Consider the following 26,014-nt stretch of genomic DNA (forward strand, 5'->3'; position numbering starts at 1 on the left):
ATAGATGTGAGTTTAGCCAGGACCCTCCTGTCCCCCACCTCCTGCACCGAGTCCAGAGCACAGCCCAGGACGGAGCTGGACTTCTTGATGACTCTGTCCAGCTTCTTCCTCTCCCTCTCTGTGATGCTGCTGCTCCAGCAGGCCACACCATACAGGAGGGCTGATGCCACCACAGAGTCGTAGAAGGTCTTCAGGAGTGGCCCTGTCACTCCAAAAGACCTGAGTCTCCTCAGGAGGTAGAGCCGACTCTGGCTCTTCCTGTACAGTGCGTCTGTGTTATGAGTCCAGTCCAGTTTGTGGTTCAGATGAACACCCAGGTACTTGTATGAGTCCACTCTCTCAATGTCCCGTCCCTGGATGTTCACTGGTGAGGGGGCAGTGGGGTGGCGTCTGCGGAAATCCACCACCATCTCCTTGGTCTTCCCTGCGTTGATGAGGAGGTGGTTCCGCTGACACCAGTCCACAAAGTCCTGCGCCAGTCCTCTGTACTCCGCGTCATCGTCGTCCGTGATGAGTCCGATGATGGCAGAGTCGTCAGAGAACTTCTGCAGGACACAGCTGTCCGTGTCGTGTCTGAGGTCTGCAGTGTAAAGGGTGAAGAGAAAGGGCGCGAGGACAGTGCCCTGGGGCGCCCCCACACTGCAGGCCCGAGTGTCAGACACACAGTTCCGGGCTCTCACAAACTGGGGTCGGTCTGTGATGTAGTCCAGGATCCACTCTGCCAGGTCATACTCCACACCAGCCGTCTCCAGTTTGTCCCTCAGGAGCAGCGGCTGGATGGTGTTGAAGGCACTGGAGAGATCGAAGAACAGGATCCTCACAGCGCTGCCAGGCTTTTCCAGGTGAGAGAGAGAGCGGTGCAGCAGGGAGATGACGGCGTCCTCCACTCCGATGCCAGGCCGATATGCAAACTGCAGCGGGTCCATGGCTGAGCTCACGGTGGAGCGGAGGTGGTCCAGGACCAGCCGCTCCAGTGTCTTCATCAGGTGGGACGTGAGAGCCACTGGCCTGAAGCTGTTGAGGTCTTTGGGGCGCGGTGTCTTAGGCACAGGTACCAGACAGGAGGTCTTCCAGACCTGTGGTACCACCCTCAGCTTCAGGCTCATGTTGAAGACATGCTCCATAACTCCACACAGTTCATCTGTTCATCATTTTTAAAAAGATAGACTGTATATTAATGCTTGATTGATGTTTAATACTGTGAGACATCCAAGACAAAGCAGTAACATGTCCATGGAGACCTCGCCCAGAAAAGTCACATAGTGCACCTTTAATAAATGTTTGCTGTACGCTTTTTATGATGATGCACAGTACTAAAACAAAAGCACAATAGCTGGAGATCAGAAAAATTTTCACCTTGTTTATTGATATGTTGTATTGATACTGACTTTTGTAGAGTTCTGTGTAACATCTTGTGTGCATAAAAATCACTATAAATTGAATGTTGAATACTCTCTCTTCCAAGTGTCTTTTTTATGTGTTCAAACAAAAGCCGCTCTGCACATTGTGGTCTAATATGGCACAGACACGAGGTCAGAGAGGATCCGAGCAAACAGGACCCTACAGCGTGTGCCCTGTCACAGAGCGGGGTCCCGGGGGGCCGAGATCCCGCTGGGCTCTGGACCCCGCAGATACCTCAGACCCCCGACCCGAGCGTATCCAGAGACAGCAAACAGCTCAGTCTCCGGCTCAGAGGTGACCCCGGCTTCACACAGAGAGGAAAATAAACTCCAGGATCAGAAACAAACAGACACAGGTCAAGCCAGTGCTCTCGTGACTTTCGACCATGTGAAGCGCAGAGCTACACAAATGGGAGAGGTATCAACGACAGACATGTCTCTCATACTCTTGGATGAGAAGCAGAATGTCTTCAGCTTTAAAACGGAGTCCTAATAACTGTTTTTGAAACCATTGTCGTTAGAGATGATAAGCCGTTAAAGTGATCCATAATTTTGTGTTGTCACTGTTGTGGAAAAATATAATCTGGCCCTTTGCTTTTCAATTTTCAAATTCTATCTTAATTTGATTTAGTTCTAACACAGTCAACAGCCTGACACAACTCCTCTTGGCCTGGAAATCTACATGTCCGGACCTCCTGGAGTGACTAGGAAGTCCCACGTTCTGTTTCACACTAGGCAAGACATGTGAATTGAATTAAAGCAAATGTTATGTACTGTCTCCTTCCTGAAACCACTGTTTCTTTGATGTCCCATTTGCTCCTTGATTCCTTTGTACCTGAGAGACCAGTGACCAGGAACTTCTGTGTGTGTGGTCATGTGACTACGGGTATAAATATGTAGGACATGGGACAAGAGGGGGATTCTGATCATGTAATGTACCAGAGAGAGAGAGAAACGCCCGATTAAATCACCTTAACATTGAGACAAAGCAACTCGCCTCCTTGCCTTATTTTTGCCATTACATCACTCAATCTTGAGTTAAAAGAAAAAGAAAGAAAAATATGATTTCAGTTCTGATATAAATGAAGACTATTTTAAAACTATTCAAGAAGGTTGAGATTGGTCCTATTTATGTGATTTTAGTTTTTTTAGTAGTGATTCTATTGCAAATGAGTATTTCGTTTTGATACTTTATAAGTGTAATTTTGATCCTTTAGAATCTGGGTACCAACAACAACAACAACAACAATATACCTTAATAACTCTATCTACATCTAAAGTAAATTAGCGTCACCTTAAAATACTACATAAATAAAAGAAAGTATGTGGTAAAGAGACATTTTATGAAGGAAAGCACCAAGTAGAACCATATTGACACTCATTTTATTAGATGGGTTAAAAAAATAAAAATAAATCAGAAATGACCTTTGACACCTTTGACAAATGACCCATTAAACTGGGCAACGCTTCAAGAAAACGTCAACTATTTCATGTTAGAATTGATACTAAAATTAGGGCTTTAATTAGGAACGTTTGCTGTTTTTGCCCGTAAATCATTGTTCCATTTTGCATTTTGATGTTAAGTTTCCCATGAATTATCCAGCGTAAATTGTAGTATCCATAACATGAAACAGTTTACATTTAGTTTGTTGAAGTAAAACAGCCAAAACTACCAGACGGTAATGCGCAGCACGCCAACACCAGCTTTACTCAACGCAGTTTGCCAAGTCTGGTTTAAATCCATCCCTTGCGCTTTCTCCTAATGAACACTTCAGAACAATAACGCCAAACTGTAACTCTCCTCTCACACGCTGAACACAGACACATCCCCAGCTCGACTCAACCATCTGTAAAACACAAACGTCTTCCAAAACAGCTGCTCCTCTTGGTCGTCGACAAACCAGCAGCTTCTAGCTCCATAAGGACGCGTGAAAAGCAGCCGTCTGGTGTCGACAAAAGCCCAGAGCACTCGCCGCTGTGAAGTCCACCGGTCAGCACTTCTCTTTGTGTCAGGCTGCACGGGCACGGACCACCTGCACCCCCCACACACCGTCCCACACCTGTCCACTGCGATTTGAGAGCTCAGAGACACAAAGAACTCAAGCAAATGTGACAAATAAGATATACAGCGATTTCTGGGAGTGTTGGTGGAGAGGTTTAGGGCTGAAAGTGGATGCGACTGTGTAAAATCAGGACTCGCTTGGAAATAACTCGTGAATTAGCCAATAAACAAGGAGAACATTAGGGTGAAAGAGAAACCTGGACTTGACTGGATTAGTTTATTTCAAACCAAGATTAAATGAAGTGAGCAAAGACAAACCAGGTCTATGTCTTCGTAAATTTGGGATTAGACCAAGTGAATTCATTGAATTCATAAATTAACAATTTAAACAGGAGAAAATTGGATTGAAAGTGAAGCTTGGACTTAACAGGATTGAATGATTTCAAACTAAATCAAAACCATACAAAACCAGAAGAGATAAAAGACTAAACTGGATCTTAATCTTCATAAACCTTGGATTAAAACAGGTTTTACTCAGGTCTAAGATATGTGAGGTAAGACTAAAACAGGACAATATCGAATTGAGCAGAACTTTCATGAAAATGTAAAATAAACCAAGAAAATAACATGTAAACAGATCTTAGGGTTTGTTCACATTTGTACTTCTTTGGTCCCGGTTTGTGTGGACATGATTTGGACGTGGTTTAGTCCCGTTTGTTCCAGGTTTAGTCCTATGCGACGTCTTTACAAAACCGGGACTAGACCAGGACTTAAAAATGCACACCCAAGAGTTGTCTCTGCTTTCTGTTCCGCTGCTCGCCCACCTATGCCACTACGGATCAGTCCACAGTCATTTGGGAACTCCAAAGACAAAAAGATACAGTGACGTCCGGGAGCGTTAGCGCCGAAGCCAGGGACCTAAATTGGTGTCCGGGTGTGGGAAGGTGGGAGACAGTGAGAAGTGCGAAAGGGGCAGAGGGAGACAGAGGTGTGGGAGGAGGAGGTGACTTATGACGAGACCAGTGCAGGGACAAAGGACAATGAAGGTGAGTGTGAAACCTCAGAGGAGCAGCTAGTTTCTTTGTCCTGATGAGAATGTGGAGTCTGTGTGGATATGCTGAAGGAACGGGGAAATTAGACAAAAATAGCTATATACTAAACCAGATTAGGATTAAATAAAGACTATAAGAAGTGTAATATAGCACTGAAAATGAGCGAAAGAGGACGAACGCAGGTCTAAACCAGGTATAAACAAGAACGGCACTTGGTTTAAAGCTGGAGTACTAAATTTTATTCTTGCAAATGATCGAATTTTGCATTGTATTGTAAAAGCAGCACTTTGAGTCAAAATCACACTGCTACACGCTGTCAATATTATAGTATTTTATTATTGGATACCTGTAAACTGCTAAAATTGACAGTTTTGGTGGTTCTAACGAGATTTAAATACATATTCCCTGCTTTTGTGGTTTGGAAATCGCGTAATGCAGCTTTAAAAGAAAGATTTGCAAGCACAAAACCAGGTCTGAACCAGAGAGGTCAAAGTTAAGTCCAAACAGGTACTAAACAGGTACTAAAATATGTTCCTTCAATAACGCCAAGACTACAAGATCTGAACCAAAATTTTAACTACATAAAAACAGAACCAAGACTATGCTGGGCCGCAAAGATTTTCAAACATAAAAGTACAAACTAGCTAAATATCACCAGATGCCCTACAAAGCTCTCCATTTATTCAGACTTGGAACTGGCACAGACGATGTACTTGTGACAGTCTTTGGCAACATCGAGTGGTGGCTCCTATCAATCATAATAATGTTAATAAAAATAGGCTGAGATTATTCCTAAGAAACAGTTGCGACTTCAAAAATTGGTCTTCGAATCAAGGCTCACGTCTGGAACAAAATGAAGAGAAAAACATTGCCCGTACCTCTGCAGTCTGTCCTCCAGCAGCTCCGTGTACTTTGTGGCATTGTCCTTCAGTCGAATTTCTGTACAAACAAACAGACAAACAAAAAGAAAAGGAAATACATTATTATTATTATTTTAAAAGGTATATAGATGTGGAGAGTAAATATTGTTGAGCTCAGACACAATGCCATGTTTAGTGCCACAACATATTTCACTGTTTCTGTTCATTTCTGACATTTCAAAAGGAAAACTAAAGACTTTTTGAATTAAATAATGAATTAAGAAACCAGGAATTTGAACAATGACTGTATTTACCATATGAATCAAAACGCATTTAGATGAGGTGCATCAGCTTGAGTGTTTCAACGTTCTTCTTAATACAAGTGCATTTGTCGTCTATTGCAGCCACTTAACGATTTTTCCATTAAGAAATCTCCACTATAAATTGACGCTAAACCTTTTTAACTACCGCTATGTGTATCCTAGCAACACAACACAGCGCTAATGTTATTAAGTCTGACAGGTCTTTAAGCGCACAAATCACTGGCGATTGGGAGAGGTCGGAGTCACCACAGCTAGAGATGAAAATGTGAATCTGAACTGTTATAAAGCACAAAAGTGATTTACAGACAAGTTCACCGCACCAGATAAATGCAGAGTCTATTGTGAACCAGACGGGGGACTTGAAGGGATGGGATTATGGTTCTTACATTGTGCCACAAACGCAGGCGGTTAAATTAGTCTGGACTAAGTTACGGCTAAATCAGCACAAAAGGGAGACATCAGGTGAAAATGAAGCAACGCTAAACCTCTTAAACCTCTTCTAATCTAAAGAGTCTTCGTACGTAAAGGTTGGCACATGCAGCGTTTTTAGAGTCAGTTCTCAAATGTAAAGGGGAAAAGTGCAGACCACAGACATGAGGAGAATCGTATGAGATCTTAACTCTTCTGATCAGTCAAGCGCCAAGACTGCAACGCCAAGAGTAGCTCAGATGTTTCCTGTCACAAAGTAAAGCGACCCGTTTAGAGACTCCAAAGACGATCAGAGCACTGCATTTGGAGCATACGTGCATAAGTCAAACCTGTGCTATTATTATTTTGTAGACATAGAACAGAAAGCGAGCTGGTGATGCACAAGGAAGTAGCTCCTTAACTGACTTGAGACTTGGGACAAAAACAGAGCTGCACCAAGATTATACATTATGATGAAACGTGGCTCATAACAAGACCAAACCAGGACAGGTGTGAATGCATCTTAAGCCTGTTTGAAACCAGAACAAAACCAGGACTAAAGTCAAGACCAAAGTCATTCATTCGAAATATAATATGTATTTTTTCCTCTGCCAATTTAAGCCTGCCTGTGGATACAAGAGGGATTAGATTGTGCTGGTCTCTAAGTCTTGCCAGATTTGCCATGGGGCATACAGTTGGTCCATTAACACCGGCTGCAGATCTAATCAAGACCTGCACTAACTCAGGTCTAAACTGAAGAAAAATAGGTCTAAATTTGTATAATCAAACAAGCACTGAACCAGGTTTAAAACAGGCTTAAAACATCAAATCAAAAACAATCTTTTGTTATGTTTTATTTTTTAAGTTGTGATACTGCTATAATTTTGTTGCTTGTTTAGAGAAAATAAACTTAGTAAATTAATTCGACATATTTTACTGCTTTGATGATTAAAATGAGTGTATTTCATATTAAGTTTGTGGTTTAACAAAGAAATACCATTGTTATCATGTATAAGCCAGCCAGGACTACACCAGGTCTAAAACAAAGAAAAACAGGTCTAATTTTGTACAACTCTGACTGAATATAGGTCAAAACAGGAGGGAAAGTTTGATCAACCTGAGTTTAGAGCATTCTATTACAACTCAAGACTTTACCAGGTTTGAAAAGGAAGAAATCAGATCCAAGCCAGGTGCAAACATGGATTAAACCGAGCCTAAACCAGTCAGGAACCAATTCAAGCCCCAAATTATAATGTTTGACAGACAATCCCACAGCATAATGATCTTTGCTTTAAGGAGTCCAATAAATAATCCCGCCCGAGGATACAAAAGGATTTGATTATAGCGATGGTCCTCACACCGTGCCAATTTTCCATGGGGCAATACTAGAGTTGGCCTGCTTGCTGCTGTTGCATCCAGAGCCCGCTTCTTTGCCAGAGGAGACGGACCCAGGCTGTGAGCTCGTCTGGGCCGCGGGGACGCCCATCTCAACACCGTTAATGAGCCTCATGCATGAAACATGAGAATATGCCCCCCGCGCCGTCCCATCGTTGAACACAATGGGGCGCACTTATATCAAATTGCATCACCCAGTCCGCGCACATGTTCAAAGCTAACTTTCACTGTGCTCCTTCCACCGGTTCACACACACATAAATCACCGGGCGCTAACATCTGTAGCGGTGTTGAGGCTACGGGACTCAGCACTTTCCCACAGGCGGGGCTCCACAGAGGTCAGATGGAGCGCGGAGGGCGAGCAGTGATTTATGGTGTCGGGAAGAAACAAAAGCACTAAGTATGATTGTTGTTAACTTATTTGAATATGTTCGCTCATACTCGGGTGAGAAAGGCAGCTTTATTTTTGGACATTCAAAGTTCATGTTTTGTAGTGTGTATCGGGGCTGATCTATATTTTTTGAGAAGTTTAGTAAGTTATTTCTATTGAACATTGAGACTTTTTTAAAAAATATCACTCATATATCAACCAAATAAAGGTTGAAATATAATAACGTTGCTGTCTTTGTTATAAAAAGCTCTTTTCGTATGTGTTTTAGAGTTTTTACAGTGCAGATAGCGATTACGATGATCAAAGTACGACTTCTATTCATTTTTATAGACGATTAGTCACGATTAGTCGCTTTATCATTGCAGTCCTAGTGTATATCGCATGTCTTATTCAAATATGCTATTAAAAGCACAGGATTCAGTATTTATCAGTTTATTTTATTTTTATTTTGAGAGAAAAAATATTAGACCAGGACAAATACAGGGTTAAACCACTGATCAAGGCCATAAAAAACACAAATTTCTGAAAAATACGTTCTTAATTTAAAAAAAAACATTTATCAGGATTTCAAAAGTCTAAAAAGGACTGAGTCAACTAAACCAGAAATAAAATTATAGCATAATTCATAATTGCATTGTTCATACCAAATCTAAACGAGACCACACTGGATATTGACCAGAATCTAAATCTACTTTACTTTCAATGCAATACACTTCTGCACAACGTTTTTGTTTAATGACATCGCACTCGTTACATTACACCAAGGTTTTTCCCTTCACGACATTCAAAGTTTCAAAATCACGTGCCAGCTTCACTGCAGCATGAAACTAGTTGAACAGTAGTTTCTAAACACGTGTCAGAGCCGGTGTAGAGAGGAGCCAAAAGATGTCATGAATATCTCCAAATGTGAGAGCGGGTGACAACAGGCAATAGTGTCACCTCACGTACTGCTGTGCCACACTCCTCTGCAGCCAGATACAAAGACACTCACACAAACACACTGTCGGGTCTTACCTTTACAGGAAGTCGCACAAAACTCACTCTGCACGACGAAACATTCTCATTTTAGGTGCTGCATTTAGGGTTGGATCATGGCACCAAATAATCAGAAACATCGATACTTTACTCTTCTTTTTCATATTGACCAATGACAATTTTCATTTTAATGTTATTTTGTCTGTGTGAAGTATTCTTTTAACATCGCTGCGGCTTTCGGCGAGATAGATTCACGAGTAGAGCTCATTTCAGAGAGAGACACAGACTGGAGTGAGCCAGGTTAAGTAATTGCGCAGCACTACCAAAGCAATTAAAATTTCAAAACAAAATATGATATCTTGAAAAGCCCTGATGAAGACTCGTACCTGAGTCGAGACACGTTGGTATTAAGAGTATAATTCAGAGTGCTGTGGTTATCTCTTCAAACCGTTGAACTATTGTATCATTCGAATGTTCAAAGATACTCAAAATGGCAGCCATGAACAAGAAACTGGAGTCCATGAATAAAAGAAACACTCAAGGAAGCACGCACTATTTAAACTGGTTTGTTAGCAGTTGCAGTTGTTCAAAATAGTAGTAAGAATAAGTCTCTTTCTACAACTGAATAAGAGTGTTTTGTTTTGTTTACTTACTTACCATTAGTATTAGTATTATTTAGTCTTATGCTAGCTATTTTACTTTACTTTATTTAATTTAATTTAATTTTTTATTTTATTGTTTTATTTTTATCTTTATCATTTTATTTTATTTTTAAAAATGTTTTCCTCCATTCTCTATTAAGATATGAGAGGAGTTTTGTTAATAAGAGTTCTTCTCTTCGATTTTTACCACTTTCAGAGATGGAATTAAATGAAAAAAGGAAAGATGACGTGGCCAAAATACAGCGAGGAGGATCAGTACCAGGAGCCAAGGTCACGAACATTGTTTTGGTTGGGGACGGCGCGATAAGTCACATGACGCATGAAAAGATAAACACACATTCTTTTCCAAGCGCCACTGTTTCTGAGATAACGTCACTCCTTCCAAATATTATGGCTAAGCATGGAGGAGCTAAACAGCTGATTGTGCACGTGGGTGCAGTGGACATGCGGCGGGAACAGACTGAAGTTTTGAAAAAAGACTTCTTGAAGTTATTCGACGTGCTTGACAAAATGGAAATCAAAACATTCATGAGTGGACCTCTTCCAAACATCGACAGGAGGATAAACAAGTTTAGCCGGCTTCTTCAGCTGAACACATGGCTGTCCAAAGAGTGTTCCCCGAGAGGACTACACTACATTGAGAACTTCTATCTATTCTGGAAACGAGAGGACCTGTTTAAGAGAAATAGCCCCCACCTATGCAGAGGTGGAGTGAGGGTGCTGACAGAGAACCTGCTCCACGCTCTGAGGCATTGGACTGGGCCTGGACAGGGTCCTGAGCAGATGGTTATAGAAGAGAGGAATGAGAGAAGAATTCCTGCTCCATCAGCCAGAGACCGAGCCAATGTTTCAACATCAAAAGCACCACAACCTCAGCCTCCACCAAAGGATTCATCAGCAGCTGCTCCACCACCACCAGCAAAGGATTCAGCTCCAGCTGCTCCACATTCACCTCCACCGCCTCCAGCAAAGGAACAATCTTCAAAGGCCTTGGACCCATCTGTGACAAGCCCAACAACATCCCTGTCATCGCCCCTGCTTTCACACCAGCCCTGGGTTCCCCCTGCAACATCTACTCCCACTAAAGATTCATCATTCTCCTTCTCATCTCCACTCTCACCCATGGGCCTTCCCAGCCATTTTGAAAGTCTGACCAAATCAGGCATTAAGATGGCTCCACTCACACCCAATATAGCAAGGGCTATGTCAATACTTATCAACTCTTCCCTGCACAAGCCGACTACACCAACAAAAGCCCCACCACCCATCCCCCCTCGCTTCTCACCTGGTCCCAAACTCCCCTTGGCTACAAAAGCCCCACCACCCATCCAACCTCGCCTTTCACCTGGTATCTCCCATAGCTAGGATGCACTGGGTCTCAGCGTTGCCGGGTCTTATTGTCACATTAAAAATCAAACCAACCCGGGGCCCTATGTAAAAAGAGCCCCCCCTAGTGCTATTTCTGTAGTCACATCATCACACAGATGGAAAAACAAAATGCGAGTCAGGCCCAATCTGAGAAATGTGATTCATATTCCCTGTGAAAAGATAAAGCCCAGTCTCACTGAAACTAGTCTGAAACTTGCTGTGCTAAATGTCAGATCCTTATGTAACAAATCTCTCTTAATTAATAATTGTATTTCTTCTTATAATCTTGATTTTATGTTTTTAACTGAAACATGGCTTGACAAAAACACAGGAAATGTAGTTCTGATAGAATCTGCTCCACCCAACTTTAAGTTTGAATCTGAAACACGAGAAAACAAAAAAGGGGGTGGAGTCTGTGCTGTCTTTAGAGATGAAATAATTACCCGCAGGTTGTCTTTTGGGGTGTTTTCATCATTTGAGTATGTATCCTTTAAAATGGAGCTAAAACGGTCTCCATCCATTCTCTTCATTGTTTTATACAAGCCTCCCCAGCACTGCCAAAGTTTTATTGATGATTTTACTGAGATGCTTTCAGTCGTATGCACAGACTTTGATGGTTTGGTCATTACAGGTGATTTCAATGTGCATGTTGATAATATTTGTGACAGAAACGCTAAAGAGCTTGATGCTGTCCTTGAAACCTTCAGTCTTACTCAGCATGTGAGAGGCCCCACCCACAGCAAAGGACACACTCTAGATCTCATAATTACAAAAGGGGTAAATATTTCAAATGTTAATGTGATCGATGTTGCTCTGTCTGATCATTTCTGTGTCTTCTTTGACCTGTCTGTTTCTCCCAAACCACCGGTTGGTCCTGCAGTTGTTCAGAGAAGACACATAAGTGATGGCACAGGTGCACTGTTTATGGAAATGATCAACTTTGAAAATGTCTCATGTTCTAATGTAAATGATTTGTTGAACTCTGTTACATCTAGTGTTTTGAACGTTCTGGACACCATTGCCCCTATAAAGGCTAAAATGGTTAAAAATAAGCAGAAGGCGCCGTGGAGAAATGATGATTCGGTCAGGGCACAGAAAAGGGAGTGCCGCAGGGCCGAACGGAAATGGCGCAAGTCAAAGCTCCAGGTTCAAAAAGAGATTTACAAAGAGAAGCTGAACATGTACAACCTAATCTTATGTAGAACTATGGAAAGATATTTCTCTGAAATTATTGGAAGCTGCAGTAACAACTCGCGTGTCCTGTTTGCCACAGTAAACAGATTAACAAACCCTCCAGCTCAGCTGCTGTTAGAACTCATTTTCACATCCAAGTGTAATGAGTTTGCATTATTCTTTAATGACAAAGTTCAGGACATTAAAAATGCTATAAATCCCACAATGCAAAAAATTACCCTAAAACCACCAAGACACTTAGAGCTAACTCACTTTGCACCAGTAACTGACAAAACTGTCCATGAGATCATCACCAGTCTGAGTTCATCTACATGCTGCCTCGATGTGTTACCCACCAGATTTCTAAAGTCTGTGCTGAACAGTTTGTTAGCACCATTCACTCACATAGTTAACATGTTGCTTCAATCTGGAACATTCCCAATGTCTTTGAAAACTGCGGTCATAAAGCCTCTCCTAAAGAAGAGCAGTCTTGATGCCGCAGTACTGAGTCATTACCGGCCCATCTCTAATCTGCCATTTTGGGGCAAAGTTGTGTTGTGAGCTGTTGGGGTTGTTTACCAACAGCTCACAGATTTCCTCTTAATAAACAACTCATTTGATGTTTTTCAGTCAGGTTTTAGACCTCATCACAGCACTGAGACTGCTCTTGTCAAGGTGACAAATGACATCCGCCTGAACACTGACACGGGCAAAGCCTCAGTCTTAATTCTGTTAGATCTGAGTGCTGCTTTTGACACTGTCGATCATGGGATCCTCTTACAGAGACTAGAGGACTGGGTGGGCATCACTGGCACTGCCCTAAACTGGTTAAGGTCCTATCTGGAAGACAGGAAGTACTTTGTTGAAATTGGTAGCTGCGTTTCAGACCACATGACCATGACCTGTGGAGTGCCCCAAGGGTCAGTCCTGGGTCCCCTTCTGTTCAACCTCTACATGCTGCCGTTAGGTCAGTTGATACGCAGTGAAAATGTGTCCTATCACAATTATGCAGACGACACTCAGATCTATGTTTCACTATCGGCAGGTGACTATGGACCAGTAGATTCACTCTGTCACTGCATCCAACAGATCAGTGTGTGGATGCAAAACAACTTTCTCCTGCTGAACTCAGACAAGACTGAAATAATCGTTTTTGGCCCACAGAAACAAAGAGAAAGTGTTAGCGGTCACCTCCAGAGTCTCACTGTAAAACCTACAAACCAAATTAGAAATCTGGGGGTAATAATGGACTCAGACTTGAACTTTAATAGCCACGTCAAATCAATAACATCAGCAGCTTTTTACCATCTAAAAAACATTGCCAAAATCAAAAATATACTGTCAAAACCAGATTTAGAGAGACTTATCCATGCGTTTGTCTCCAGTAGATTAGACTACTGTAACGGCCTGCTCACTGGTCTCTCCAAACGAGCTGTAAAACAGCTGCAGTACATCCAGAACGCTGCTGCTCGGGTCCTGACCAGAACCAGGAAGTATGAGCACATTAGTCCTGTTCTCAGGTCTCTGCACTGGCTCCCTGTGGCTCAGAGAAGAGACTTTAAAGCAGCTCTGCTTGTGTACAAGTCTCTCCATGGCCTAGCACCAAAGTACATCTTGGATATGTTAGTGCCATATGAACCATCTCAGACTCTGAGGACCTCAGGGACCGGCCTCCTGCTGGTGCCAGAGTCAGGACAAAACATGGGGAATCTGCGTTTCAGTTTTATGCAGCTAAAATCTGGAACAGTCTTCCTGAAGATGTGAGACAGGCTTCTACTCTGACAATGTTCAAATCTAAGCTAAAAACAGTTTTGTTTAGCTGCGCATATGACTGAAAGGATTTTTTCTTTGCACTCTTCTTTTTTGTTTGTGATTTTATTAGTTTAGAAAATCAGTTGGATTGATAATTTTTAATTTAGTTAATTTTATTGTATTTCTGTTTCTGTAATTTCTTTGTGATTTTAATGCATTTTTCCTGCTGTGTGAAGCACTTTGAATTGCCTTGTGAATGAAATGTGCTCTACAAATAAACTTGCCTTGCCTTGCCTTGCCTTCATTAAGAGTGTTTTTTTTTTTTTAAGTTATCTGTCCTTTCCCTCTGTATCTACTGCGTTGTAACACCAAAATTTCCCCATGTGTGGACAATAAAGGATTATCTTATCTTATCTTATCTTATCTTATAACTTAACCCAGCAACTTAATATGGAACAATAAGGAGTTAGACACAGTTAACCTGCTGATGGACGTGATTTAAGCCCAGTTCAGTCCCGATGTACACTTGTTTTGGTCCTGCGCTGGTTTAGTCCTCATCTGGCTCAGGTTTATCTCCGGGTTTAGTCCCAGTTTTGATGGTGCAAAGTGTAAATCTGGTATCGTGGCATGAAAGTGTCAAATATTCAGCGAGAGTGAGGTCACAACAACTAGACCCATATCGTCAGTACTCCCCAGCAGCTCACACAGTGGCACAGAAGTAAAAGATAGCTCGCTCGCTCGCTCTCACACTTTTATCTGTCTCGACGGAGGAAGAATCAAGGTGACGGTTATTTATGGCGATTGCATTTGTGTCAGTGGGAGAGAGAGAAATCCTTCGTGAGAACCGTTTCTGCTTCAAAGTCGCTAAATCCGCTCGATGAAAGCGAATACAAGGCAGAAGAAGCTATCGCGGATCTGTAAGAAACAGACAGTCTCTAATTGCTATGTGAGATCCTCTCTTACCTGACAGATCCTCCCCTGTCAACGTTCATTCATGTTAAGCAGCCTGCCTGGGAATAGTCATTGAATAATACATAGGGGGCATTACGGCTTGGCAGTATTTGCAGATGTGGGATGACAAAGAAGAGGCAGATTGAGGAGAATATACAGTTGTAAAGGGGAAAGGCTGTAGAATCTTTATGAAGTATGATCAATTCAAATATGACTTCATTGCTATTGCTAATTGTTTGAAACGAGGGGCGACCCATTCCCATCAATGCAGAAGACAATGATGTACAAATAGTGCCAAATCATAGCAAACTAGAACTAATTTAGAGCTAAACCAGGACTAAAATACTAAACTGGAGCAAGCTAGAACTGAATTTCTAATCAAGCGTTCACACTTGCACATTCACTACATCACGTGACTAAACCAGGACAAAGCCCAAAACATAACCTGGCCTATATTAGGACTAAACAATGACAAGAAAAGGACAACTAAATCCACGTGTGAACACAGAACTAATACTCATCCAGACCATGAATAAACCCCAACTAAATCTAGTTTTAAAAAGGGCCAAACTAATTATACGAACTGATCAAAATGACTGGTAAACAGATATCTGGATCTGACCCATCATTGTTGCACGGTTTACAAAGACGGTATCAATATAATACTTTTCATGATCTAAACAAATCCATATCAAAAACAGGTCTAGAACTAAACCAAGACTAAATTAAGTCCAATCTAACTCTAAACTAACTAGAGGTCCACTTCTCACTGGAGCAAATTCAAAATCAGGACTAAATTGTAATTGATAAAGATTAGCATAATCTAAAGAAAACCATATAAAAAACAGGACTAAAACTGTGTTAAACCAGGACTAAAAATGGGTTGAACCAGGACTAAAACTGTGTTAAACCAGGACTAAAACTGTGTTGAACCAGGACTAAAACGTTGTTAAACCAGGGCTGAAAATGGGTTAAATCAGGACTAAAACGGTGTTAAACCAGGGCTAAAAATGGGTTAAACCAGGACTAAAACGGTGTTAAACCAGGGCTAAAAATGTGTTAAACCAGGACTAAAACTGTGTTAAACCAGGACTAAAACTGGGTTAGACCAGGACAAAAACTGGGTTAAACCAGGACCAAAACTGGGTTAAACCAGGACTAAAACTGGGTTAAACCAGGACCAAAACTGGGTTAAACCAGGACTAAAACTGGGTTAGACGAGGACAAAAACTGGGTTAAACCAGGACAAAAACTTGGTTAAACCAGGACCAAAACTGGGTTAAACCAGGACTAAAACTGGGTTAGACTAGGACTAAAACTGGGTTAAACCAGGACCAAAACTGGGTTAAACCAGGACTAAAACTGGGTTAAACCAGGACCAAAACTGGATTAAACCAGGACTAAAACTGGATTAAACCAGGACCAAAACTGGGTAAAACCAGGACTAAAACTGGGTTAAACCAGGACTAAAACTGGATTAAACCAGGACTAAAACTGGATTAAACCAGGACCAAAACTGGGTAAAACCAGGACTAAAACTGGATTAAACCAGGACCAAAACTGGGTTAAACCAGGACTAAAACTGGGTTAAACCAGGACTAAACCAAGTCCAAACAGGGCTAAACCAGGATATGCCAGATACAGTGTTATTATGACGGCACTAAGCTCGGTCAAATCATGTTGAAATTGGAGGAGATGCTGTTTGCCACGCTGTCGCCATGCCAACTGTGGGCAAAACGAAGCGCGAGGCTCTGGGCGTGACAGATGAAAATAATCTCAGTTTTATTCAAAGCGACAGGCAGCGAGCTCCTGGACCTCCTCCTGAGTGCAGCCCAGACTCGGAGATGGCGGTATTACTGCTTCCTGCACTGCGGCGGGGGGGGCGACTGGAGCTGGCCTAGTGCATGAATGACCACTAAAAAGGCCATAAGGAGGAGAGTCACGCTGGGGTGAAGCCTGTGGTAAGCAATTGATGTGGAAAAAGAACCAAAACAATAGGATCCATGAAGACATTGATACCAGTGTGTTAAACCAGTGCCAAATCTAATTAAAGGGTTGTAAGACACTTAAGTGTAGCCTTGACAGATGAAGAGGTAATATAAATATGTATTTAATATTCTGTACAACAAATCCTGCTCTTTCCTCTGAGTTTGCATGGTTTACATGGTTTAATAAATACACTGCGAAACGTTTCTGGTGGATATAAACCTTTTGCCTGTCATGTTCCATAGTGTGGCATTTAACTTATCTATCTCCATGGAGACAGTAAGAATGTTGCAATAAAAACACCAGATATTAAATAAAACCTGGATTTGTATGTCCAAAGCCAGCTGCATACTCACCAGAAAGCTTACATAGTGCTCCTTTAAGTTTTAGAACCCACCACGAAACTGTTTGATTTGGATTGAGTTTGAAGTCGTTAATGGGCAAAGAATAAAATAATAATAAAAATAACAATAATAAATGTGAATGTGCAACAGTAGTGTTGAATATTTTGTACAATTGTGAGAAAGGGATTGGATTCTGGAGCATTTACGCATGAACTAAAAGTCACAGCAGCACTTTGTCAGTACAATTAGGAGTAAGTTATTTTATACCACATGAACAAAGGACTAAAAATGATTCAGGCTTCAAAACGACTTAATTAAGGTTGTGAGTTAAGTGTTAGAGTTAGAGCATTAATTGTGTCTGAATCATGCTTAATGTACTATTTATTCAGTGTTTGTTCATGCTTTATTGAGGATATTAAAAGCGTAGTTGTTTTACCTGTTTAGAGAGTCAACAATCAATCTCTCAAACTTAATTTAAATCATCATCACACCACCATAAACACTGCTGCCAACATCTAAAAACTTTGGATTTCTTCTGAAATGGACTGTTGAGGTTTAAAATCAGTTGTCAAGCTTTGTAACGTTTCAGTCAGAGCGTTTCAGCACTTAAAAGCTGTACGTGTGCAGCCAGTCATGCGCACATTTAGTCAATTCGAGCGGTTTCTCTCAAATTATTTCTTTTGTTGATCCCCGGTGCGTATCTCGACAATATGTTCCGCCGTGCCAGCTACGTGTTCGGCTCTGCGATCGCCCAGCCTCAAAGCATGCTGGGTAAGTGAGGGGAGATAGCGGCCCATCTCTCTCTCTCTCTCCTTCCATTAAGCATATATATAGTTATGCATAGAGGATTTAGCATGTGCTGACAGTGAGTTTGTGCTACCTGCCGCGCTGACTAAAACGCATTAATCACAACCTTTATCTCATTTACATAGACACACTATTTCTCACTGCCTTTATCGTATGGGTTTCATCTTTTCAAAAGTGCAACCACCGCTGTGTTAGCATGACAACGCCGCCAATTAGTTTGACAGTACAAACAATCACACAGATGTAGCTGCTTTTTGCTGTAATAAGTCGGTGATGAAGCTAATTCGCTTTCAATTAGCAAGATCTTAAAGCTCAAAGGCTTGTTAATGATGTATAATGAATGTATATTTATGGATCAACACTTTAAAGATACACTATGTAAATGTCTGGTGTCAGTTTGCCCCAGATAAAGTTGACAATGAGTCATAGTGGGAGTCGTTGGCGTGGGTTAAAACAATCCAACTTCTTTCCTCTTTTAGGACATTTCCTGTTAATTATGTGTTTTTAAATATAAAATACAACCTTTATTTGTTCCACCATGGGCAAATTCCAGTGTTGCAACCCACAGTTCAAGAACAGCATAATAGAAACATGCAATAAAAACAAGATTGATAACATTAAAATAGACTTAAATCTAACAGCATGTGCACCTAGAGCAAAAAGGACAAGTGTCCATGAGTGTGGATGAGTACAGTGCAGCATATGGATAGAATATGTGACAGGTGAAGGATTACACCAGAGATTATCAACATGATGATTGTAACAGGTGAAGAATGACACGTGTTCAGGGCTAACAGTGCTCATTGTACGGTCTGACAGCAGCAGGAGAGACAAACCCGTGAAACCTCTGCTTCACACGGCGAGGGTGGCTCAATCTATCACTGAAGCTGCTCTCCAGGGCAGACGGAGCCTCCTGCAGGGGGCGACGCTCATGGTCCAGCACAGTACGTCTCTGCTGGACCATACTGGACCAGTTTAGCCCTAGGACCATTCAATCTCCCCACAGAGCACAACTAACTCCACCACAACAATCTCACTGGTTTAAATCACAATCGAGCCTCGTCAGCTTTGGTTATTTGTACTAATTTGTTCCGTTGGACCGCTTTATTCTTCTCCATGTCTCCTTATGTTGGCATTTGCTCTTGACCAGTGGGTGACAGACCTGCTCTTCTGCTAGTGGGCATCAAGCAACTGTATCTATGGCAATCTATCAGCTTGTCAACTTAATACGTAATAAAAATGCATTTATTACTCACCACAGAGACAACAAGCAAAACAAAATGTATTCTACTGGAGTTCTGTTCAAATGTGCTCTGGCCATTAGCAAATTTGCCACCTAAGGTCACCCCAGGTCCATGCATTTCTTTTCTTTATTTTTTACCTTCACCTTATTCCGACATCGTGTTAACAAACTGAATAGCAAACAGCCGTGTTTCGCCCACAGGCACTGAGTTGTGTCCTATTAGCGCGGTGAGGACCGACAAAGAGAAACCCAAATGTGTGTGTGGTTTTTTTAAGCTCTTTAACAAGCTCTTAACATTTTTTCTACCACACTGGACTAGTTTTACCCAATTTTCTGTTTATAATGGGCATCACAAAAAGCAAAAGGGTTACGAAAGAACGTCATTAGGCTTCACGCTTCTCTCAAAAGTGTGTTTTTCCACCATAAAACATATGAACATCAATGCCGGCAAGTAAACCATTTGAAAGAGAGACGAATCGAGAAATAACCAGATATGTAACCTAATTTAATTCAAAGTAGAGGTCTTCACTGTCTGCCCGAGAAATCTGTCTTGTGAGAATTAGTAGGTGAAATAAAGGTCTAGCAGCAGTGTTTTTGTGGTCACAGCAGTGGTAATGGAGTTGCATAAAAGCAGCATTTGTAGTAGTCATCAGAGTAGAAGTGGAGCTGTAGAGAAAGTTCAGACCTCGAGACAAACTTCACCTTCACGAGCTTCAGAAGTCGGCTCAGCTTATCCTCGCTCATTGCTCATCGCCCCCTGCTCAAGCCGCTGCTCCGCCTCGCCCCTGTCGGCTCAGCGTCGGCCTATCAGCGCTCTGCCGACAGGCTTTAAACTCTGCACGTGCTGCTTCGGTCAGCTGCTCCACTCACTCCTCCACCCCAGCGCCACCTTTGCACAGGACTGAATTTATTTCGTAGAGCTCAAAATCAATCAACAACTGTCGCATCACAGGGATTGACAGAATTGTTATTTAAACCAACAGAAAGTAAGAAAATCGAACAATGAAACAGGCGAGTGGATCAACCAATATTCACAAGAAATAAGCAAATGGATGTATTAGACTCTTCTTCTCAACAAGGAAAAACTCAGGGGAAAGGCGAAACCTTGAGGAGACCCACAGTGAAGAAAAGGACGGGCAGGCTGTAGATGTGTCCAGCGTTTGCAGATAGAGTTCAAGCCTGAAGAGTCCACTCAAGACAGAGGAAAAGACGATGGCTCATCCAGAATGGGGTGAGGGGTCATCCAAGTCAGAACAATTGGACATTTTTTTGCTTTTTTAGACGTTTTTGGTTTCAGCCCCGCCAGTATCTAGGCCCTGGGGGAAGAGTTTTATCTCAAATCCAGCTCAGCACTGCTAATGACAATGGTCTAAGTGCCAAAGCAATGTTATTATCTTCCTAAAGCATTCATTTGCCCCAACAACGCATTCATTTCTCCTTTTGTATTTGTCCGAACTGAAATAGCCGTAACAGTAATTGCATATGTTGCAGTAGCTTTAACAGTAGAAGATTGTATAGAAAATGTAGACGCAATAGTACTTCAGTTTACTTTAGATTCAGAAAAAAGAAAACATTCAAAGATAGTCATGGACACTCTCACTACAGTTTTGTTCATTGCGTTGCCAAACATCTCCGTGGAGACGAGCAGGCGGTAGATCCTCCAACAAAAAGGTTACATAGTGCGCCTGTGAGTACTTCTTTGGAAACAAGTAAAAGTATTTGTCATCACAGAATTATCAGAAATCAACTTTTAAACCGTGTCCACTTTTGGCTGTTACAAGCACATTGATCAGTCACTATTTGATTTGATTTGTCTAAATAAAAATCAATAAAATCAGCCCCAAAACTAATTTCCTGAACATAAAAAAACACACTTTTAACCAAAACACAAAAAATGGTCAATTTTCTGACAGAATTGGCTGTGGACCTCTCAATTAAAATGGACCAAACTGATCATTGACAATTAGAAATGACCAAATCTCAATCTAGATTCAAATGAGATTGATTGTGCCACACCCACGATCAATTCCCTTTGTTTTCAGACCAATCCTCGTGGGTATACATGCGCTATCACGGCACTGACAACAGACCGACACGGCGCGTTAAATCACCGCCACAGTGTGCACCACGCCAAAACTTCACGGGACGAAAACCAGGAGGGGGCGCTCTCCCGGGTCCACTTAACCACCGCACGCCTCTCAATCACTCAACTCTCGAGCAGAAGAGGAGCTGTCAAACGTCCGATCACAGTCTCCACAAAAGCACCAAAGAAAAGAGGCAGAAACATGAATAAAACATACGAGTCCGCCGGTTCACTGTATTCACTATTGGTGCCGCGTTAACAGGGAATTGCACTGGTTTTAATGAGATGCGTTGACAGGCATTTTGATGTGCACTCCGGCTTCGTGGCCTGGCCAGCTTCCCGAAAATCCCGGCAATGGGACCGGAGATGGAAGCGGCGGTCCATTAAAAGACAAAGCTGAGCGTGTTGTGCTGTGGAGCTATGTAAATTGAAGCCTGCGTGGATGCTGACAAGTTTTGGACTTACTTATGTGAATTGAACACAAAGGTATAATTACATCTGCCAAGGAGTTTCAGCTAAGGTTCGTTTGGTTCGTCTGTTAACAAAAGAAACTGTGTCTTGGGGAAAAAAGATGGACGGGATTCGTTTTCAATCCAAAAAATACCAATTTAAGCTGCATAAACCCTTAATTGTCAAGAGCAAAAATGGTTTCCTTGGTTGTAGTTTGTGCTTTCTAAAAATACCTCTTGCTAAAATAATCTGCCATACTCCAACCATTCAGATATGTATTTCATCAAATCCAAAGCGATGGCTCGGATTTATTGGCAAGATTGACAGGAAATTGCCTTTTAAAAACGAAAGAAACCCATATCAGAAACAATATTGTGCATTCCAATCTCACACGCTGCTTTTATCATGCTTTATTTACCTTACCATACCAATCATTGTGTTTAAGTGTATATTACGGTGAAATATAAGATGAATAAAGCGCACGCTGCTCGTGGGTCATTTACTCATCTTATCTATCCTTTCAATTATTTATATTTAGTATCCTCGAGATCTCTCTTGGGGGCAAAATTATACTCCCGGCAGGGGACCAACGCGCTGGTTGTAATGGCTGTGGTATTCATCAGCACTCAAGCCACTGGCAATTAGGGGCCTAATGGTTCCTGGCCAAAAAACTCCCCCCTGTGCCAGGAAGAGCACCAGGATGAAACGCGCAACAAGCAACGCGTGCTGCAAAAACTCAACGTGCAGGATTTGGTATGGGACTTGAACTAAAAGAAAGACAATGAGTAAATACTGTATCTGTATCTGTGCCCGGACCAAGACTTGAACTTAAATATCTCAGAGTTCAAGAGCAAACGCAGTCTAAGTATCCATCTGACACTAGGGCTGTTATTCCACTAATCGTGAGTAGTTGACAATTTAAAAGAAATATCGTTGCCCTATTTTGATAATCGTAATCGTTATCTGGACTATCATACTTTAAACACATGACTAAAGACCTTTTTTAACACAAATACATCTGCATTATTAATTGGAAATGTCAAAAAAGAATTAAAAATGTAGTTTTTTCACCAAGAAAACACTTTATTAGTGAATATTCTGTATCTCAAAGGTCTTAGTCACCATATTTTATCCTTTATATGGTTGTAAATGTATAGTATAAAAAGTCTCAATGTACAAAAAGAGAAATGATCGTTTGATTAGTCGACCAATCAAAAAAAAAAAGTCAACGTCTTAAATAATCGTTTAGTGACAGACAACATCTGACACTGTTAATGGGTGAATTATTATATTTTCAAAGTAAATATAGTTAAAAACATTGTCCAGATGACGACCTCTGAAGCTTTTCTCTGCACTTCTGGACAAACGACAGATTACTACGACTTCTAATAAATAAAATTCCCAATCCTTTTACGAGCTTCAGTAGTAGCTCGTAGAAGCGGGAGAACGAATATGTGAATAAGTGGTAGTAAAAGTACGCAGTCGCTGTGATAATAGTACCAGCAGCTGCACAATGTTGTATGTCAATGGATTTTCGATGGCAAATTACCATACGCAGTTAAAATAATAGGGCTTTGTAAAGGCATAAGCGTTTGCTCTTCTGGTTTTCACATCGACACCAAACAGCGTCATAATCATATACTACAAAAGCCCCAAAAGCCGTAAAGATGAGAGACTTCACTTTGCACTAGACAGTAATTTGTAACCCCCTCCGGCTGAAGGAACGGTAATGTGGTGTTTGTGGCCTATCGGTTTCCAGTGAGCGTGTGCCAGGCCATTATTACCAAATGGGATGACAATATAATGAGTCCCTAGTATGGTGTCAGCTTCACAATGTGCTGCCATATTGGACACGCCCACTGGACTGTTCGAGCGAAGCGTAAAAGTCGTTATTCACTTGGCAAATATAACGGCATATCTTAGCGTGTTAGCCACCTGCTTGTAGTTCTCCCAGAGTGAAGGCAGCTATGTCTTCGTCCGCTGATTAAAGTACTGGAGGAAATGGCTTTACATATTGGGAACTCTGTCTATTCTGAGGATTTTTTTAAATTATTGCTTTTATTTTTACTCTGGAGCAATAGGGTCTGGGTTAGTTAGGTCAGTAGTGAAACAAGTTGCTTTACCACTGAAGAGATTACTACCATACTAAGGAATAGCATTGATATATTTAAAGAAAAATACTACTTCTTTAAGACAATATACTGCAATTTTCTCAACATAAATATAACAAAAACAACACCACAACAACAGCAGCAATAACAACAACAGAAAGGAGAAAAAACACACACAAATACTGCAATTTTCAACAAAAAATCATGTGTGAATTTCTAGCATTGACACTTCAAATTAGTGTCTAGTTTCGATACTGTGTAGTTTTCGTATTGATTAGTACATCATTTTGACTCCCCTAGTCCGGATATATTTGAGGAGAAATGCCGGATGTTATTGTTTTCTAAATCTCCAAACACCTCAGTTACTTTGAGAATACAACAAAAGCTTCCAAAAGCAATTAGGCTCTGTCTCATTAAGCTTACACGACACAATGCACAGAATAGAAACATCCACTTGGCACGTTGTGATTGTGTTAACCATCTGCTTACAACTGCCACGCTACAAAATAAATCCTGTGTCAAATTGCACTAGTCATAAATTCCTTTCCTTGACATAGAAACAAAGCAGTTTTGTCATAACCGTCTCTGCACAGTGTCTGTTGTCTAGCTTTCGATTAACATTTCATTTAAAAGGGGACGTTGTATTTCTACTGTTTACCTATTCCCAAAATAAATCAACAATTTCAATACAATGATTCACTGTAATGTAAAGAATGCATTTTCACAGATGTCTTTTTTCTATCCCACTTATAAACAACACAATGAAAGAATTGCCTTACAACCTGTGTATCCTGGTGGTAACAAAAAGCCTGGCTGTGGTAATGAAAGGCTGCCCTCTAGTGGCAATGGAGAGTACCGTGTGAAACTAAGACAAAAGAAGACACTAATAATGAGCACGTGGCTTAATGATCTGCTTCAGTGAAGGTGTCGTGTGCAGCAGAGTGTTACTTGTAGAGCAGGGATTCAGATTAATGTGATATTCTTTGTCTATCTGTCTATTTAAAGCAGGTTATAGTCCTGTACCGGTTACTTTCTATGTGTTTTTTTTACATACAGACATGTATTCACCCTCACATCCATTCACTATTGGTACTATTTGACATAACAATGACATTTTATACAAAGTCTCCACTTACACCAAGCTATGTCTTATTCACTGTGGTGCTGCTTTTGACATTTTCTACTACGGGAAGCCCTGGGGTCTAACTACAAACCTTTTCTGTAATTGCACAAGTGCTAGAAGCCTCTGCAGCCGGCGTGAACTGATAAGAGATGAAAAAGCATCATGGAGAAAATATGGAGAACTTTGGCCTGTAAACAGCCTGTCGGGGGCACTGTGGGCGACTGCAATGTCTTTTCTAGATTGTGAGCGAGATTTGTGCAGGGAAAGTCTGGGCTGGACAGGTTTTATTGTTTGCATGTTTTTGGATCACAACATTTACTCCCTGAGCTTAAACTTAGTGATTCTTTAGTAAGTCTGAATCTTTTTACGGATATATTATCAATTATTTCTATTATATTTTCTTGTTTTTATCACGTCGATGTCCAAATCATCCAACAAATACATTCTTAAGGATGTAAATTGTCCTGCAAAGTACAATTTAAATTAAAATCTTAATTAATTTTAAACCCAGGGAAACACCGTTTATCTTGAACTGAACTTCCCATTACATTTTGTTTGTTTTCTCTATACAAAGATGAGTGTTACTTATTTTACAAGCCACAAGACTAGACAATGCAAAGACTGTGGACAGCACAATCAAAACATGTGAAAAATTTTGTAAAATATTGGTAAATTTGTCTATATTGAATATGTTGGTGGTGAGGAGGTGTTTTTTGTGTGCACAGCTACAAAAAAACACATTAAATATTGTTCATTTTCCTCCTTCAACATACGTGAAGAATCAAATGGCACTTTCCACAAAACTATAGTCATGTTACAACACGTTCAAGCCAAAGTTGGCCGAAACAAATGCGATTGTGATGTATCAATTCGACTCCATCATCATTATCGTCTGTGAAAAGCATCTTTACATTCCCATTACGATGTGTCCATTTACTTGTCAGTTGTGTGCGATGGGCGACATCATGTTTGCCGTCAGCGCTCGGAGGTAATTGGCTACTTCACACAGACTGAAGCTCATTTCTCCCTGAGCAGACACACCACCCCACCCTCTCCCCGAGACGCTTCCCCCTCCTCCTGTTAACAAGTGCCAATCCTGCTGGCGTGGCGTTTGAAGGCTCTCCCCACTGACAGCGGATCATCTCCCTTTCATTCA

General features: G+C 41.3%; 1 protein-coding gene across 2 annotated transcripts in view; it reads right to left on the reverse strand.

The window, feature by feature from the left end:
* Positions 1–26,014, reverse strand: part of disc1 (DISC1 scaffold protein) — a 96,900-nt gene that overhangs the window by 35,838 nt on the left and 35,048 nt on the right. For both annotated transcript variants that reach the window (XM_072436989.1, XM_072436990.1), the window contains exon 10: positions 5,333–5,393. In XM_072436989.1, the coding sequence (XP_072293090.1) occupies positions 5,333–5,393 (61 nt within the window). The remainder of the gene's footprint in view (positions 1–5,332; positions 5,394–26,014) is intronic.

The sequence above is a fragment of the Eucyclogobius newberryi genome, unplaced genomic scaffold (assembly GCF_026437365.1).
Source record: "Eucyclogobius newberryi isolate DKJ021-1_F unplaced genomic scaffold, fEucNew1.0.hap1 SCAF_8, whole genome shotgun sequence".
Classification (NCBI taxonomy): domain Eukaryota; kingdom Metazoa; phylum Chordata; class Actinopteri; order Gobiiformes; family Gobiidae; genus Eucyclogobius; species Eucyclogobius newberryi.